General features: G+C 36.0%; 1 protein-coding gene across 16 annotated transcripts; it reads right to left on the bottom strand.

The window, feature by feature from the left end:
* Window positions 1-1692: 1692 nt before the first annotated feature.
* Window positions 1693-19713, bottom strand: etv1 (ETS variant transcription factor 1). 16 transcript variants are annotated; one of them, XM_052576805.1, is made up of 13 exons: window positions 19591-19709; window positions 18184-18271; window positions 17893-17940; window positions 17196-17286; window positions 13457-13510; window positions 10315-10444; window positions 7841-8029; window positions 7493-7752; window positions 5685-5753; window positions 5472-5540; window positions 5079-5248; window positions 3633-3734; window positions 1693-2364 (listed from the first exon to the last, which is right to left on the bottom strand). In XM_052576805.1, the coding sequence occupies exons 1-13, from the start codon at window positions 19611-19613 to the stop codon at window positions 2143-2145; spliced, it is 1515 nt and encodes a 504-aa protein (XP_052432765.1). In that variant the 5' UTR covers window positions 19614-19709; the 3' UTR covers window positions 1693-2142. The 16 variants fall into 16 exon arrangements, with proteins under 16 accessions (XP_052432765.1, XP_052432759.1, XP_052432762.1 ...); XM_052576799.1 differs by lacking the exon at window positions 17196-17286 and adding an exon at window positions 19169-19252 and having other exon boundaries at window positions 18021-18271; window positions 19591-19700; XM_052576802.1 differs by lacking the exon at window positions 17196-17286 and adding an exon at window positions 19169-19252 and having other exon boundaries at window positions 18021-18256; window positions 19591-19700.
* Between the last annotated feature and the right edge of the window lie 276 nt (window positions 19714-19989).

The following is a 19989-nucleotide window of genomic DNA, read 5'->3' as shown; positions in this document are numbered from 1 at the left end:
AAACAAATAAAAACAGTCTATTCTGGGCGTAGAGTATTCAAATAGACCCAAGAACAATTCAGCGTACGAGATAACAGAAAAAGGACATCTGTAGCTCTATTGAAAGATTTGTTTAACAAGATTAGCATGGTGATTATCGAACCTTACATGGGTCCTTTTTTTCCCCTGACCTCTTTTCAGCTCAGTCTCCAGAGCACTTCCTTCCACATACTTCGAGCGCTGAGAGGTTTTGCATGAGATTTTAATGGGAGATGTTTGAATAAACCACAGTCATTTGTGCTTTTTTGGTAACCGTGACAGTCGTTTTAACAGCCAAATTTGACCACAGCTTTGGGCCAGGGTGTGCTTGATATTATGGGACACAGTTGTCAGGCTTGTTTACCACTGTGTTGTTGTGACGATGGGTTTGTATAAGCGTATAAAGGATGACGGTTTGTCTGCACCGCTCAAACAAATGTTGGTAATACCAACGTAATTTCAAATTTATCATGGTATTGTTTTGTAAGTGACATTTCAAAGAACTAAAATTCAGCAAATTAAAGGATAAAGCAAAATGTAAGCAACAAATTAAAGTGGTTACATTTTGCTTTATCATTTATTTTGTGTGTTTGTGTGAGTGGCAAGGATCAATACAGTAAAAAGTCATAAAAAAAAAAGAAAAAAAAAAGTTGATTTGGACAACCATTTGAATTAATAACTTTGTATTTGGAACCTGAATGAAATCATTAACTATAGAGAACAACATTGCTTATTTGCTTGGCTGTTTTTGTGATTGAAATATGAGACCAAGATTGACAAAAATCACATTGTGCATAGAAAAAACAACAACAGCAATAAAAAAAACCAACCCAGTTGTATTTCAACACTATTTTATTACAGAAGTGTAGCTATTGCCATTCCCTTCGCAATTATGTATATATTTTTTACATTCAATAAACACTGACGTTTTTTTTTGTGTGTGTGTGTGTGTGTGTTTTTTTTTTTTTCAATGTAAAAAAAAAAAAAAAATGAATGTACTGCCGGGCATAGCTGCCGTCTGATCATATGTGACTAGATTTACACGAAAAGCAGCATTGAGGTGCATTAACCTGAATATACATGTTTTATATTTTCAGTGATGGCATGGATAGCGAAAAATGGACCAACATCCACTTTTTTCCTAATAAAAAAAAAGCAATTTGTCACTCTAATAGTAGAAATGTAGCTTTAAAAAGAATGATGTCATGGACACATGTGAAGCCTGTCTGATGATAACTATTTGATAGCTATAGGCGCTTTTGATAATATTTTGATCAAAAAGTCATATTTAGTGAAATACGGTGTTAATTATACTGTATTGTTACTTAAGTATACAGATGTTCATTTAAATAGATTTTCAAATGCTGTATTTGAAACACTGTGTACTGTAGTATTAGAAAATCATGCTGTCATGGGATTTTTTTTCATTTAATTTTTTTGTACTTTTTTTTTAATTAAAGAAGAAATAATCTGTTGAGAAAATTACCTGCATCTTCCCTCCACTAAGACATTATATTCATAGGAGAATATATGGGTATAGCTTGAATATTAGTGTTTCAGAAAACACTTGAATCAGTCGTTTGTTGTAACTGTGCTAGTAATTAATCACTGTATGGGTCCTGAACATGTATAAGGGCCGTTTACTCAATTCAGATATGTGCTCACTTTGAGATGGAGAGTTTTAAGGATTTTATTTCCATAGTAATACACTGTATTATTTACTCAGTTTGACACCAAGGGGGAGAAAACAAATGCTGTGAAACTGTGCGAAAATAACAAAGCGCTCCACAAACAATCCAAGAGTTTCAATGGTAGAAGAGGTTGGGTTTTTTCCACTCACGTGCTCCAGACTCTAACCTGTCTAAATAGTTCAAAAAAGAGGCCGTTTGCCCTCAAGAGTCTTTCACTGTGAGAAACCGGCATGCTGAAACATCCCATCCCATTCAATAGCAACAAAAAACACCAAAGGAGCATCTAACGTAATTACACCGGTACGTTTGTAGGTTTACACACTGCCATCATCCTCTGTCCATAAAGTGCTCTCTTTTATCCTGGGGAATGACTGAAGGAAATGAGGGGTAAGTCTGAAAGTCTGTTTTGTTTTCGAACGGCCGGTAGCAGTTTTCAGTAGACGTAGCCCTCGTTGTACGGGTGCGGATTGCAGTAGCCGCCCTCTTGGATGTACGCCATGTTCTCATCGAAGTGTGACAACGGCACGGTGTCTTCCTCGTTGATCTGCCGCTCCAGGTCGGTCTTCAGCACCGGACGCTGATTGTCAGGGAAGGCCATGGAGAACAAAGCCTCGGGGTCGCAGACAAACTTATACACGTATCTTTCGCCTGCCACCTTTGAGTCAAGAAAGCAGAATATTACTATACATTTCAACAGTGCAAGGACTACGGTTTTTTAATGACTTGCATTAAAATAGTTTTTTTGAAGTTGACAAATAACATGCCTTTAAACTTAGTTTTTAAGGGGATTGCCTCTGAATGTAAGCAAGGCTAAGTGCATGCACCACACGCTTATACCCTGTTGTTTGCATTCGTATCAAAACGTTTAATCGGGCATGTATCATGATACTCCTTTCAAAATTGCGCTATAGGGTGACATCGAGAATTATTGAATAAATTAATTATTTATTTATTTTTAATCACAAAAAGTATTCTTGTAACTTCATAAAATTAGGGCTGAATACTGATGTCACAATTCTAATGATGTCCTTACTACATTACTGTATCCTTACTGTCTATGGAGGTTCAGAGAACTCTCGGAGTTCATCAAAAATATCTTAATTTTCTGAAGATGAACAAAGGTCTTATGGGTTTGGAATGACACAAGATTAAGTAATTAATGACAGAATTTTCATTTTTGGGTGAACTATCCCTTATAAGTCATATATATATATATATATATATATATATATATATATGTGTGTGTGTGTGTGTGTGTGTGTGTGTGTACATATTCAGTGTGAATATTCAGTGTCATTCAGTGTGAAATAAAAAAAACATTTAAATACAGTATATTCCTTGACATTTTTAAATAATATGCGGTCATAAAAATTACGTATATACGTATAACAATTAAAACACACACAAAAAAATAATTAAATTGTTTTAGAACAATAATATGTATATATAAAAAAAAGAATTTACACTACATTCAAGTCGAAATTTGGATGTTTGATTGTTCACCATGAATTACCATTTTTTGTTTTAAATATCCTAAAAAAAAAAACTTTCACTTTAAGATTTTTAACAAATTTCTTTAAAAAGCCTCACCAAGAAAAGTTAAAACAGTAATATTTTTTTTACAAATTTTTACAGTTTAAAATGTATTTATATATTTATAAAAACAATAATAAAAAAAATCAGCATTTATTTGAAATAGAAATCTTTTGCAACATTATAAATGTTAATTTTGAACAATAGTGTATTTAGACTTTACCACTGCAGCTGAGCATTACATTTTCCTATTAGTGTTTGAGATTTTAAACAAGTCATTAGCATTATTAAAAAGTAATTATTATGAAAAAAGTCAATATATGCAAAAAGGACAGTATTTTGAAAGTATAAAAACCAGTTGTGATGTGATGTATCAGAAGCCTGTATTACCTTTTGCATGATGCCTTTCTCATAGTAATAGCGCAGCGATCTGCTAAGTTTGTCGTAGTTCATGGCAGGCCGATTCTTTTGAATTCCCCAACGTCGTGCCACCTTTGAAGTGAAGGGAATACATCGTTACAAATGAAGGTACTCTCTAAAACACAGAAGTTTCTCTCAAAACATAATACACAAATAAGACCTAACACCAACTAAACTAGCTTACACAAGGGCCCTCCTCAAAAACAAAGCACTAACGTGTCTGCAGCTAAACCCTGTCAGAGTGTACTCATACCTCTAGACAGAGATGTGTTCATTAGGAACAGCAGATTGTGGCAGATGTTCCTGCACCTGTCCGCACGACCACCCACCTGTGCCCCCCTCCTTTTCAAATCTCCCTCCCACCATTCTCCCAGAGCCCAGCGCTGTGGGCCTTTTTCACTCTACTGCGGCTCATTCACGCCTTGCACCCGCCCAGACAATCCCAACGGCCCACAGTCACCTGATGGCATGAATGACTCCCCTGTTCCCTACAGCTGCCCTGTGGACCAGCGCCAGTAAACACACACACACATACAGGAATAACAAATCCCACTGTTGCGGACACTTTACACAAACACACCTCTGTCCATGCTTTCCAAACACTTCGGACATCTTGGAGAGTCGACATGTTGAAATACTTTATTTTTTGGATGGACATGACAGGCGCTTTTGAACAAACAAATAAAGAGTCTCTCTAGGAATCAAAACTTGCATGTAGCCTGGAGATTTTTTTCTTTTTTTTTATTAAAGATAATCAGATAATGATGTAATTAAGCACTATATCATGTCCTAAAATTATTTTAACCCTATAAAGCCAACTGTAGGCTATCATATTTGATGCACAAAATGTAAAAAGCCTTAAAATTATCAGCATGATTTAAACTTTGCTGAAAAGCAACTGTAGCATATTTGTTTTAATGTGGGGCTCTGAATAAAACTGAGGCTTTTTTATTTTTCCACAAATATGAGCTCCATAATCTCTTATTTCTTAATATATGAACCATAAAAACCTGCAGTATCAAATATGATATTAAGCACAAAAAAAAAAAAAAAAAACTGAGCATTAAAAAATATAGGCTCAATAAATTGTTCCATTAAAAACTGGGTTTTATACTGGGTTATATTTTAGAAAAAAAAATACTTTTATTAATGTAATGTAATTAACTTTTCTAATTTGTAATTTGTAATTTTCTTAATATAAGAATGGGGTAGGAGTTTATAAGATTTTTTTTCTTCATCTTACTCCTGTTCTTCTTGTCATGGAATGTATTTTTTGTGTGTTTGTTGGTTTGTTGTTGTGGTATTTTGTGTTGCATTACCATGAAAAGAGAATAAATAAATGAAATGAATGAAAATGAAATGTCAACACAGATAAAATCTTGGTTAAAAAAATTTACTTTTGAGGCTAGTAAGTACCTCCTCTGGCTCAATGAGTTTAAACTCCATGCCCCGGCCTGTCCACGCAATGAAGTGTGAGTTTGAGGGGTCATCCAATAGGGCCACCAAAAACTGCCATAGCTGCAGTGAGCCTCGTCTCTGATAGGTCGGGCCTTCACGGTAGAGCCCCGCCTCCTGCTTTATATCACCTGTGGGAGTTAAAATTACAAAGGATGTAAGCTCACATAGCCTCACATGGACTAGGCATTATCATGGTCAAACTGGGCATAAAAAAAACAAAGTAAAGCGATGGCATAGTTTTCAATTTAGTATTCAAGACTATAGATGAATATACAGTAAAGAGTCAACTTATTATTTAAGAAATAATATTTAACTCAGAACATAAATATTAGTAGATAAATAAATACATACTTTCAACCTTCTCTGGTACCACGCAAGTGTCATCATAGAAGTGCCTTGCAACTTTGTCGAACATACATCCTATTGAATGAAGACATTGAGATATTGTTAGGTATTGAGGTATTGTAATATTAATTTATACATTAAATACATCTTCAAATTAGACATTTCAAATAATAAAATAGCCATATAAGATCAAATATATTATACTGCGTGGAGAGTTACCCTCTGTTCTGTTATTGTGGGCCAGATATCCTTCTTGTCTAAGATACACAGAGTGACAGCTAGGCACTTCTGAAAAAGGAAAACAACACACACACACACACACACAAAGCATTTTAAAAAGTGGAAAAAATATGCATGGGTACAGCTAAACACTAAACCTTATATTTATTTATGTATTCATTTATTTGCCAGACAATGGGGGGAAAAAGATCCCTAGGACAACATCACATTTTCTATTCAAAAGAGTTGGTTAAACATTATGGACAACAGATTTGTGAGGATGAACCGCAGTGGACGCCTTGTGCTCCGCGTCAGTCATGTTGTTTGTTGGAGCTGTGATTCAATCAAAGCAGAGCAAGACAGCTTAAGTGAATGCTCCATAAAACATCTAACCCTGTTCATTTGGACCTATAAAGATCTCTCAGGGTTTCATTCAAGTAATGGGCCTGTCAAGGAAATTACCACTGATTAAATTAGCCGCTGACTGCCCAGTCCTTACACAGCTCACAACAAACAAGCTCCTTTATGAGGCAGAATAAACTCTTTTAAATGGCTTGGAGGGGATGCAAAACATGTCGATGATCTCCTCCACTGATGTAAAGAACTAATGCAGACAAATCGCTCGCACTCACAAAGCTCTCATCACTTCATTTGTCAACTTTAAGTGTGTCTAATTTCATAGATAATAATTGGACAATGTGTTATAGATAATAATATCGACATACAAAGTAAAAGTTAAGGCGGACTATATGTACCTGCAAAAAAATCTTACATTTTTTAAATACCACTATGATTTTTAGGAACTGTCAGAAAATCTGTTGTATATATTCATTTTAATATAATAAAAAAATGTTATTGACTAAAAATAAGAATAACTTTTATATTGTTACTAAAGCATATAGTACAAAGTATAACATAAACTAATGGTCTGTTGTAAACGTTAATTTCAGAAAAAAACATTTTGTTTAAAAAAAAATTATAAATTAGATGATGTTGCTTTGGCATTTTTTAAACAGAAAAGGCCCCAGTATTACTGCTATTCCCTTCAGGTTATATTTTACAGATTAACATAATCAACAGGAAACAGCTGAGAAGCAGCGCTGCCTTCTTTCCTGACAGGCGGCTGCTTCCACCTCCATTTTTTATGAATGAAAACCAAAAGCCTCTTCATTCATGCCAGAGCTGGGCCGACAGCCTGGGGGCCCCTGGGGGAGAGATTAGGGGCCCCTCTCCTTTCCAGCCAGGCCCTCAGGAAATGAGATCAGGCCCAAATTTCCTAATAACACGCTAATTCTATCAACCTCCCTGTCCCTAATAAAGTTGCTATCTGGCTGTATGAGTACCCGAAAGAAAAATGATCTTCGGACTGTTTCCTGTTAGTTCAGTGAAGTACATACTGTCTCCTATCCTTATAATTCATGCTTTATTTATTTATTAAAAAATGTATCCTATTTATTCTATTCTTTTTTTTTCTGTGTAGTTATTTAAACTTTAGGGTCTTTTCATGTTTTTTCTTTTTTTTTTTTTTTTTACAAAATACATTAGTATTATGTAATATTTGTACACTTTAAACTGTTTTCTATTGTAATATATTTTAAAAAGCTGAATCTTCAGCATCATTACTCCAGTTTTCAGTGTCGCGAGATCCTTCAGAACTCATTCTAATATGCTGACTTGGAGCTCAGTAAACACTTCTTTTTATTATCAATGTTGAAAAGAGTTGCATGACCTAACATTTTGTAGAAATGTTACAAATCGAGCAATATACCGCTCTGTCAGTATTAGCAGACTTGTAAATGGAAACTCACCTGAGTCGTAGGTGAAGTCGCGAGGCTCTTGTTTGATCATCATGGAGTGTGGGTACGTCTGGGGGAGCTGGGGCGCCCCCACCATGGCCGGATGTTCGAAGAGGGGGTCGCCGTACTCCTGCTTGAACCCCTGAGGAGGGAAGGGGATGCTGGGTTCTGACATCTGTCTGTGATACATGGGCCGTCCGTCCCGCGACATCGAAGGAGAGGGGAACGAATGACACGGCTCCGACAACTGCCGCCGAAATCTGTACAAAACACTGAATAGAATAAGTATCACGCATGATATCTATCTGTCTATCTGTCTGTCTGTCTGTCTGTCTGAAGTGTTTTGGTAATTGGCAGTACCTGTGGTCCATGGGGTAAGCGCTGTCAGGGAGGGGCTGTGGGGGTGCGAGGTGAGGGTACGTCCTGTCTGGTTTCGGGGTGGGGGCGGCAGTGGGAGACACATGCTGGCCAGGGGACACGGGCGTGCTGCAGGGGGTAGACACTGGGCTGGAGGCCTTCATTCCCGAGGGATGCTTCTGCTCGTAGGCACTGGAGACACAAGGGAACAAGAGCAGTTTAAGTTAGTCTTTCCTGAGGGCCTTTCAGGCTACTGAGATTATTATGAGACCGTGCTCGACTTTATTGCTGGAAAATTAAAAAAATTAAAAAAACATAAACGCTAGAACTTTTTGTCTGCAGCATACTTTATAATGCATGCTAAACTTGTACTTCAAAAATGGCTGGAAACAATTTTTTAAATGTGTTTTTATATCTTTTGAATTACATGTTTTTAAAGAGGAGAAAATATATACGGTAGAGCCCCGCCTCCTGCATTATATCACCTGTGGGAGGAAATATATATATATATATATATATATATATATATATATATATATATATGTGTGTGTGTGTGTGTGTGTGTAATAGCAGACTGTATGACATTTTATTTATCTGTTGAACCACTGTGAAAAAAATATTCACAAGATCGAAGATATTACAATTATAATTTATACAGTAATGACAACAATAATACATTACAATTAAAATAAATATATAATATTACTAAAATATGATTTTAATTTACTGCTTAAAAGTTTGGGGTTAATCTCTTATGTTAATCTCTTATTTAATACAGTAAATGCAGTATTATTTTAAAATATATTATAACAATTTAAAATAACTGTTTTCTATTTTAATATATTTCAAACTGTATCATTACTCCAGTCTGCAGTGTCACATGATTCTTCAGAAATCATTCTAATATGCTGATTTACTGCTCAAGAAACGTTTTTATTATCAATGTTGAAAACAGTGCTGCTCAATATTTTAGTGGAAACCATTAAGCTTTATCCAGGATTCTCTCATAAACAGAACGTTAAAAAAGCAGCATTTATTTGAAACACATCTTTTGAAACAGTATGTGTTTACTGTATTATATGAACAATTTAATCCATTGCTGCTAAATAAAATAATTAAACTGATTAAAAAACTAATCTTACTGACACCAGAATTTTAAAGTATATATATATATATATATATATATATATATATATATATATATACTTTACATTTTTGACCTCTTGCATGCAGGAATTGTTCACATAGTTCCATAATCTAACAAAAAATCCCACAATTCCCTACACTTATGCTTTATCCATTCATCTCTCCACCCCTTACACATGCCACAATCAACAAGGTACCAAAGAGAAACTATCTGATATCTTGTCAGATATGAACCATAATGCAATTACACTCCATTCAGAAACATTAAAAGACAAGGAAGGAACAGGCTTCTATGAGGCTTGACAATCTCCCAAGCACCTCTGATGAGAACATCATTATCACAAAGGTTGTTGGTTCAGCTTGAGTGCCATCTGCAATACGAGGGCAAGTTGGCTCCTCCAGCGAAATAAAACATCTAAGTGAAATGTCATAAATTTAAAATCAAATCAATAGGAAGATGACTGTAACCAAGCAACCATGTTTGCCATAGACGCTTGTCCAAGTGGAAAAGCCATTTATTGGACTTAATGCACCGTAGCGTAATTTTGTGTTTTCTTCCCCCTTTCCAATTTCAGGTGGATCTCATTCAAATCATTTCGAACAGCACCTGCTATACTGTTGCCTTTGAGTAAATAACTAAAGGAAAACTATTATTATTGTGCTTGTTTTTTTTCTTTCTACCATAAATCTTTAAGACTATTCTTGGCTCAGGCTGAAAAGTCACATCTATGCCAAGACCCCATCTGCTTTAGTGCTCTTCTGTCAAATGAACGTCTGTGCTTTTATTCAGCCTTTAGTCACATATAAAAGGTGAAACACACACCCACTGTAACACCTTAGTGTCGGAGGTGAATTTGTGCTTTATGCAAAGCCCTAAAGAATTCAGCGTCACAAGCAGCGTGATTAACAAACCCAACATTTGCATTCAGAAATTAGTTTTTTTTTTTACACAAAACATCTGTAATTAGGAAAATAACAACCTAAATTGACAAATAATAGGTAAAAATATTTTGTTAAATGATAGCGTTATTGCAAATGTATGTAGACATATTCGGACCATTTATCACTTAACTCTCTCACTCCAGATGCTGAATTTGCAAATCAAATTATGTGATGTGAGTGTCTCTCTGAAAGCTGAAAGTATAAAGTTTAGAGTTGATTTTTCACTGCTTTGGTGCAAAAACACTTATGGTTTCACACGGACGTCGCAGTCTAGCATGTCTAGCGTTCGTCTCGTTACTACTGGTATTTTTTTTATAACATTTGATGCATGTGAGTTATACAGCCATTTAGTGTCACATGCAAGATTATTGAATTTCTCTGAATGCTACCTGATGTTATACAGGCACTTCTCCCCATAGTGGATCCTGAAGGGCCTCTCCTGACTGCAGGCTGAGCCCAGATCAGTACACGGACTGTGGGGCTCTCTCTTAATCCTCAACTGCAGCCCGTGGAACGCCACTGAGAAAGAGACAAGCGCATAGATGTTTAAACACAACACCAAGATCCTCACTATATTCATTACTCAAAGGATGCAGAAGTGTCATGTTAAACTGCAATCATTCTCTCACTGACACAAGGCATCTGCAGATGAAGTTGAGAAGACTTTACAACGTCTACATATTTTTATGCATTCACTAAAAATCATAAGAATTCTGTTTGCATGCAAAAAGTTTGTGTTTCTTGCAACTCACATAAACAAGGACAGGTGGATATGTAATAAAATACTTTGAAATATGAATCTGCACCAATTCAGTAACCAAATTCCATTAAAAACATCTTTAAATGCAAATTTAAGTAAATTCAGTATTGGTTTTCTTCAGCACAAAGGGATTAGATTCTTGACATTCAGTAATTTGCTGATTACTAATGTATTTAAACATTTCTGCTTCTAAAGGTAATCTTTGAAAACATGAAAAAAGGGAAGAAGAATAAAAGCGTACATAGAAAGTACTTCATTTATTTGATTCAAGTGGTGAAATCTCAAAGTTAAGAATAAAAAAAAAATCGATGTCTAAAGTAGAAAACCTTCATTTATTTGGCAGACTTCTGAGATTTTAAATGGTCTTGTTAGGATGTGTCGATGTTCATGATAGTGGATTCTAAAAGTAGCAGTATGGATGAATAATTTATACTTGAGAAGACTTCTTGACGGACCATATTAAGAAGCACGTAGACAGATGAAGAGGAAAAAAATGCCATAATTGATTTTACGCAAAGGAATACGAGTAAACGAATCAATACAAAATCTGTTAGCATCACAGGACGTCATACGTGCAGGATGTCATTCCAGGATTGCAACAATTACACGTTCATCGATTGGTGTTAATGGACAACATTTTCAAGAAGTCGTTTATGACATTTACTTTCAATTTTTTGTGTCTTTGCAATTTATGAGATGCATTTAAAACCCCCTGAGTATGTCAGATATCAACTGAAGTGCAACACCTAAAAAAAAAAAAAAAAAAATTGCAACACCTCAAAAAAAAAGAACATCTCGAGTACAGCACAATATTCATTTCTGACACTTAACTTGTTATGCAAAATATTCACAAATTATTTCCCTTGTTATGATGTTGCTTCTGCTAAACATTCATGTTCCGTTCCTCAAAATTTCTTTCCTCAAAGTTGCGCTCTAATAGATTTGATTTTCATAAATCAATAGTCTTTTCTCTGCCAAAAGTCCATTCATAATGTTACTGAACACCATTTTCACTGCTCCCTGTGTTGCATAAATGTGAATCTGTGTAAAACTCACAACTGTTTCTAAGTGTCATACTGTTTTTTTTGTTTGTTCTGTGCTGATGGTCGTGCATTTTCTCACCCTTCTCTCTTTCTCACTCTCACCTCTTCGTTGACTGTTACTCGCTGATAATAGATTCAGTCACACCTTCTTCTTAAACACTGAGCTTGAATTACGACGGCCTTTACAATAGGGCAAATAACTCAAATATAATCACTGTTTGCTCACACTTCCCCAGCCACAAATCACTATTATATTAATGTTTTAAACGACTGATCTTTTACAGTACCACCGCCAGTTATCTTAACAATTACATATGCATTTAAAAGAGAAAAGATATATGCACTACCATTCAAAAATGTGGGGTCGGAAAATTGTCATGCACTTAACGCTCACCAAGGCTGAATTTACTTGATCAAAAATACAGTACAACAGTAATACATTTACTTATTTTAAAATGTAGTTTATTCCTGTGAATGCAAAACTGAATTTTCAGAAGCCCGCATTACTCAGTGTCACATGATCATTCAGAAACCAAGTACGCTGATGTAGTGCTCAGTTTTCAGAAATACTTCTAATATGCTGATTTGGTGCTCAATTTCTTATTGTTAACACTTGTGCTGCTTTTTCAGGATTTTTTTCATGAATAGAAAGCTCAAAATAACTATTTTCAATTTATTTAAAATTATTTATTCATACATGTACTGTCACTTTTAACCAGTGTAATGCATCCTAGCTAGCTAAAAATATAAATTCCTTATATTACAAATCTTTAAATGATACAAATAATTAGATTTCATCAGGCCACACACATCTAGTGCGCAGCAGCAGTTTGAGAGGTGTATTTTCTGGCTGTGTTATCCCTGTATATCCCATTTTGAGGTGTTTTGTGGGAATGGACCACATGAAACGGAAGTGATCCACTGGCATTGTCGACTCAGACCCATATGGGAGGGCCAGGATGCCCGTTCAAGAGCCCAACTGCCGTGCCCTCGCTCTACCTCCATCTGCCTGTCCCTCCTCTCCTCCACTATGCTGCCAACAATGCCAACTAAAACCCTGCAGTTCCATCGTTTTTGCTTAAAAATACATGTTGGAATGGAAGAATATTTACTTTAAAATATCGACACACAAAAAAAGGCTTCCTTTAGTGACATTTCACTCCTCTTTTGTCACTCACAGTAAAGTCTAAGGAGGGTCTACAGGACAATGGCCCATTATCAGCAAACACTAGTATATTTTATTTGCCTAATGAGCTTGAGTTCTCTAGAAAGACAAAGCCCCCCTTCTTCTCCCCTGCATCCTCAGTAACAGAGTCTGTTTTGGCTCCTCTTTAAGACATAAGCTGGACTCGCTCCCCACTGTGCCTCATTCAGTCCATGCCACTTCCGACACTGGCACCGGCTCTGCCACGGCCACTGCGCGCCAACTTTACTTCCTATGCCCATTTAAAGGCCTATTGCTTCTGGCTGCACTCACTGAGAAGGTACACAACCTAGAGAACACACACCGCTCGCACTCTGTCTTTCTGTTTATTCACAGAAACAACAGCGACGAACGACAACATGTCGCAAACAACTAAAACGCAAATTGCGTTTGGCAAATTTTCGCACAAAATCTTCAGATTTGAGTCTGAAGTCACTTTGCAAAACATAAGCTGTTATTTTGTAGAGCCATAGTAAAAAATAAAAAAAATAAAAAAATAAATAAATAAATAAGGTCACACTTACAGTTTTCACTCTGAAAGTCTGGAACAAACTGCTCATCATTGTCAGGAACTTGAGCTGGGAGAAAACCAAGAGAGAAAAGGGTAAATAAACATTTTTCTTTCATAATTATTAAATTAAGTCATTCTAACACAGTCTCTACTCTAATAATCACTTTAATGAGTTATTTCCTCGAATAATCCTCTGTAATTGAAACACTAATGATTTGAAATTCTCAGACCAACCCATGAAGACATTTATTGGTTTAAAACAGACAAAAACATATCCTCTAATTATGTCAGTAATTTAATTTGCTGGACAAAGCAGGCTCCCGCGTGTGAAATGCATCCCATATCCGTCTCAGCCTTTCGCTTTGACATAATTGTGTCTTAAAATAGTAGGAGAATAATAAAAAATAAAAAATAAAACAAACCAGGCAACCGAAGGAAAAACACCTTGCCTTGTGATCAAATGTGCTTTACACAGCGCCTTCATAAGGATAGCCATGCAGCGAGAAAACACCTATTGTTCACACTGTCTAATTGGGACACATCCCCACTGGTGAATGCACCTGTACCTGCCGCGACGGCAGCCGTCCAAACAGAGCACGTTCCCCTACCTTTCCCTCTCTCGTAGCTAATGCTAAAATAATGAAGCCTTCATACGGAGCTCAATTAAGCACATTCATGTTTATATCACATGCGTTTGCACTCTTGCAAGGCTTCTGCTGTTTATTGCTTGTTCAGCTCGACACAAAGGAGAGCACAAGACCTCGCTGCACGGGCTATTAGCACGTTTATTCCTCTGCGCTAAAATTGGATTTTCATTTTCACAACAACAGTAACAAGTCGCAACACGCACAAATCGACATTTACTTTGTGTAAGGCAACAAGTTCTGCTCGGCTACTTGGCTTTTTGGCTTTCTTTTTGGAAAAGGGAGTGTTTTCTAATTCCTGTGTAAATGGTAATGCATTCATACAGTATATGAGTAGATTTCATAATAAAATCTATTTTAGTAGTTGTTCTACTTCAGAATTTCACTACTTGCTGTTTCTATGAAATTATTTAATGTCAATTTCAAAGTAAAAACACAATTATTTTCAGAGCAGCTGTCATAAGGTTTTATCTTAATACTTTTTTTTTTTTTTAAGTCAAAACTCTAATTCAAATAAAAATCAACTACATAATGAGGATATATTGTAACTAAAATTTTAAAAGTTAAAATACAATAGATTTTTAAAAATATATAAATTTCATGCCAGGGCAAGTATGCACAAACTCTATAAACCATACACAACAACAAAAACATATTAATATTAATATTGTGGGCCAAAACAATGGTTAGATATTTTTTTGTATGTAAGGTAATTTTTGTTTATTTTTGCTGTTTCAAAATGTATTGTTTCGTTGTTTTTTTTATTTATTTCTTGGTAAAAAATACTTAATTGCATGTCTTTCTGTGACAACTCACAACATGGAGTTCCACATGTATTCTATTAACTCTATTTTTTTAATTAAATTATGTTTCTGAGCGATAATGGTTAAAATAAAAATAAATAATAAATAGAAATGTGTGTGTATATATATGCAGAAATCAGCTGTCATAAATAATCCCACACTATTCACTTGAGTAAAATGTGTGACAACTAGCCCCAGTCTGTTCTATAACTTCAAATCAGCACCCGTTTATCTTTAAAGTATTTGTTGAGCACAACCGCAGCAGCAATTCTTACTGGTTGAACTCAACAAGAAATACCACCACCATTTCTCTGGTTGGTTCCAAAGCAAACACAATCAAAGAAATATTAAACCATCCCCTCACTAGATCAGAAGAGAATGAACAAGTGCATTAAGAGTCAGAAAGGTAGCGTAAAGATCAGTTAGAGAGAGAAAAGGTGAGAGGAAGGGAGCAGCAGCCAGTATTCTCAGCAGGGTGAATGAGTCAACCTGTGAATGGGACAGCTGATCCCAGCACCACTCCTGAGGCTAGCTAAGGTGTTGGAGCATGTCCACCAGTTAAAGAAAAAAAGAAAACTGCAGCTCCATAAAGAGACTCATAATCACCTCTCTGCCAAACTAAGAGGAAAAGATGCAGAAAAAAATCAGATAAAGGTTACACTAAAAAACAATGCAGAGCCAATAAACTAAATCCTGATTTGACATATTCAATGAAGTCTTTTGTAAGTTTTCTAGACGTAATAAGTGACTGTCAGCTGTCTCTGGCCAAAATGACACATGCACGTCAAATGACGAGCCATCAGCTCTTTAGTCTACGCTGCCGGAAATTCTGTCCGTCGCTCATAAGTCTTCCTCTTCTTTCCAATTACCTGAGCTAATAAATCTCTGAAATGAAACCGCTAGGTCTTCGTTTAGGTTCTAATGGACAGGAAGTCATATATTAAATCTATCTGCAATTTATCCTGAATCTTTGGGCGTTGCGGCTGATGTATGGAAGACAGTTTGAATTGTACTCCTCACTGTAATATCTACTGCAGCGACTACTTTTTTTTCCCCCTGCCGGATATACTAAAATATTTAAGTCATGTCTAATTCTTTTAGAGGCCCTAAGGTGGATTTGGCATAATCAAACTCACGACAAGGACAGTAAAGTCTGAAATCTGTTCTAAAGCGTACTTTTAATTTTAAAATCTACAATTATACTGCAAGCATTTTTAAATATATAAAAAAATATATAAAAGCGGTCTATTAAAAATGAAGATTGTCTTTCCTTATGCAGGTGGGCAGGTCCTATTTTACATGTTAGGTTATCTGCTTATATTTCAGATGTTTGGTTTTTAGAGTTGACCAGAACACACAACAGTGTCTTTGGTGCAGCTGTACTAAAATATATTTCAATGACAATATTTGAGATGATGCTACAAAAAATGATACTTGATTAAGTTGCATAAGTCAGACTTTCAAGTGGCATTCAAAAATTCAGTCACACAAGCCAGATGTAATGTGATCACTAACAGAAAACAGACACACACTTCATTTCCTCTTTTTGTCCAAAGTGCACGCAAATGCATTCCATAGGCTGCTCCAAAGGCAGATGCGATTTTACAAATGCAAAGCGCTGGAATTGGTTTTACAAACGACTTTTTTCTTCTCAATTTTCAACCAAATTGCCTTTTACAATAAACAGACAAAAGGCTATTGTGTCTATCATGATTTGCGTCATCTATTTTAGCCTAAATTAATTTATGACATTAATAAAATCCCACAAATCTTATTTACATTCTTCTAAAAATGGAAACATGATAGTATAATTGCAGCCAACAATATATTAATATTTATACTTTGTTTTTAGAATACAAAAAAGTTATTTAACTCTGAAAATAAAACTGATTATCCATTAAAATTAATTTGCATGCACATAATCAGTTTAAGGTTTTCTAAATGTATGCTGCTCAACATTTTCATAATGTTAAAACTTTTTTGCAAACAGCAAAAAATACTTTTTAACCATACTTGCAACACAAAAAAATCACAAAGTAAAACTGCACAAGCCAAAAAAGTATTAATATTTTGAAGACAAGTAAAACCTTATATTTTTTTACATCAAATTTGACAGTTCACCATTTAGAAAATTTTAACATAACATAAATTTTACATTTTGATGACAAAAAAAAAACATTTTAACATCAAAATGTTTGCCATTTAATTTTTTTAACTAACATTGGAAGAAATGTACAATTTCCACCGCATAAAAATATTTTCCAAACATATTAACAATCAACCAAAGAGTGAAGCATTTACTAACCTAAAGGTCGGTGTTGCAAGCAAGATGGGAAGAAGACACTCGCGCTTAACTCCTGCAGCATCACGTTTGAGTTAGACCACAACCAGCATCTCTTGCCATGAGAAACAAAAAATTGCCAAAGGCAACCAAAAAAAAAAAAAAGTTAGGGGAAAAAAACAAAGCTCTAAAAGTTTAAGCTCTTGAAGCGATCTACCATCATTCCATCTCCTTAACAAAAAGAGTTACAAAAATAAAGAAAAACTAAGAAAACCCTAATATACGAGGAGTAGAATACGAAAGAGAGGGATACGAAGAAGAAACGAGAAGGTGTGCGTGTGTGGGTGCATGCGAGAGAGAGAGAGTTGGTGGCTCGTCTGCCTTAGCTCCTGCCAAAAGCGGACGAGAGGAGAAGAGAGTGAGCGAGACTGCAAGTTCTTCTGGTAATTTGTGATGACACTCAAAGTAGAACCTCCTCGGTCTCCCTCTAGACTCCTGCTCTTCTCAAGCACTAATGTATGCATGACACGCCAAGTGCCTTCGCTACAGATGCATTAATTGGACTGCAGATTAGGTCTGTAACTTGAGGCATATTTGCTCCCCTCCCCCAAACCCCCCCAACCCCCCCACGCTTTCTCCGCTTCTTCAGCTACAAAACAAAAGCTTGATCAACCACTGAGAAACCTTCGAGCGAGACTGAAGTAAACAGACCAGAGCTTACCTTCAGCGAGCCAGGTCTCCTGAAGTTGGCTGAGATCTTGAAACAGCTCTAAAAAACAAAGACGGCAGAGTTTGAGAAGGCGAAACAACAGGTACAAAGCTTTAATTATAAGTTTTGACCCCCAGCACCTCTCGAATCCAGTCTCAAAGCCCTCTGAAGACTGAGGCGAGCGCAGCTGATTGAGATTTTAAAGCCCTGAGTGCAGGTGGCAACGAGCGATATTGCATTTTGCGAGATGTTAAGAAGGCGTGAAATGAACATTGTCTTTTTCACCCACACCTGAGTGCTTACCCTCGGTGTCCAACGCCAGGTCAGAGTTAATGAATTTTCTTTTCCTGTCCTTCGCTGGTCTCGTGTTGAACGTCTTTGCCCGAGGATTCTGAGCAGAAAGCAACAGATCAATTGTCTCAAATGAAGATGGAGTGTGTAGAGTTTGCTTTTGAAAGACATGCAACACACAACTGCAGCTTCACTCATCGTGCTTATTGCTTATATATGAGAGATTATTTAGTTAGTGGCACTTTTGACTTGTTTGAAACTTTTAAAAATTAAATATAAACCTGTGTTTTATATTAGATGATCACGGCCTTGATCAACCCTTAAGTGTTTTGATTTGGATGGATTATTATTATTTTTTTTAGGAAAATGTTGAGTAAGTCTCGTTCTTACTAAAAAGATGACAAACATTTTTATTATTATTATTATTATTATTATTATTATTATTATTATTTGAAACATTTGATAAACTGAGCCGTTTTATAATTATACCTAGCTTTAGAAGTTCTATTTTTTTTCTTCACTTCTCATTACTATAATATATTATTTTTTTTTTGTACAATAATTTTGTAAAAAGCATTTGTGACTGTAATACAAGTGTAATACTGTATTTTTAAATATGTAAACTGCAGAACTGAAAATAAGATTTTCTTAGGGGAAAAAGTGAAAAAAAAAAAGATTTTCCCTTGTTTTAACACAACTTAAATGTTTTATATAAGGGACGTTATAAAGTCCAAAATATAGCAATTCTGGTATATAACTAGTTTAATACTTAATAACAGGATCATGAACAATTAACAGCTACTTTAAAACTATCAATAATTATTAATGTCTTCTAAATAAATCCAGAAGTTTCCCTAAAGTGAAGAATCACACACATATAAATGGCATAACTGTCACGTTAGGCTTTTAAAAACGCAGATTCTCCTCACTGGTCACTTATATGACAGATACATATTTAAAATCATGGACAGCACTGATTTACTTTCATCAGACTTACATGAGATTTAATGAAAGGCACTTGTTGGTCGTAAAGTCCGTCCATTCTGCAGCGGTTGGACTCTGAGCGCGCCGTCCGATCACCCTTTGAAGTAGGAGACTGACTTTAAGCGATTTATTGGAGATGGAACATGAACTGCTGCGCGCTCGAGCGCATTCAGCGCTTCCATTCATAAACATATCTTTCATTTGACCGACTACATGCTGACTATTGTGAAACAGACATTAAACGCAGCAGATCCGTGACACTTTATAGATAAAGTTGCAAGTGTCCTAATGTAAATATGTTGCTGTGCTGTGCGTGCGTAACGCGGTGAGCCGATCCTCCTAAGGGACTGGACTTTTGGAAACTCTTTTTTTCTGTTTCTAGTTACGTTTTACTGAAGCGTCGAATGTGGTGTAAAACTTAAAGCTTGCACTCACCCCAGTAAACGCACCGCATTCATGCATGGATGTGTCGCCGGACTGAATGAGAAAGCGCTCTCGTGCCTCTCCTCCGCGCTCGAGTCAACACACACACGCTGCCTGCTGCTCCAGGGGCCTCCCTTCAGAAACAGCCAGCGCCCCGCTTCCCATTGGCTGCCACTGTCCTCCGCCGGATCAGATTTCCACCCGTCAATCAAGAGCCTATTTTACCGTTCCTTCATTAAAATATGCAAAACTGATATTGTAATTATAAGGTGTTTATTTATGAGAAACACAGCACGTCCTTATAATTTCTCTTGTGGCTAGATGTTTTGGAAGTGATGTGCATAAAAAAGCACACAATCTTTGGATCCCATTTATAAGGTTTACGAATTACCGAAATCCAAAAAGCTCCCA

This window comes from Carassius gibelio, chromosome B15 (assembly GCF_023724105.1).
Source record: "Carassius gibelio isolate Cgi1373 ecotype wild population from Czech Republic chromosome B15, carGib1.2-hapl.c, whole genome shotgun sequence".
Classification (NCBI taxonomy): domain Eukaryota; kingdom Metazoa; phylum Chordata; class Actinopteri; order Cypriniformes; family Cyprinidae; genus Carassius; species Carassius gibelio.
This window is presented reverse-complemented; position numbering and strand designations above follow the sequence as displayed.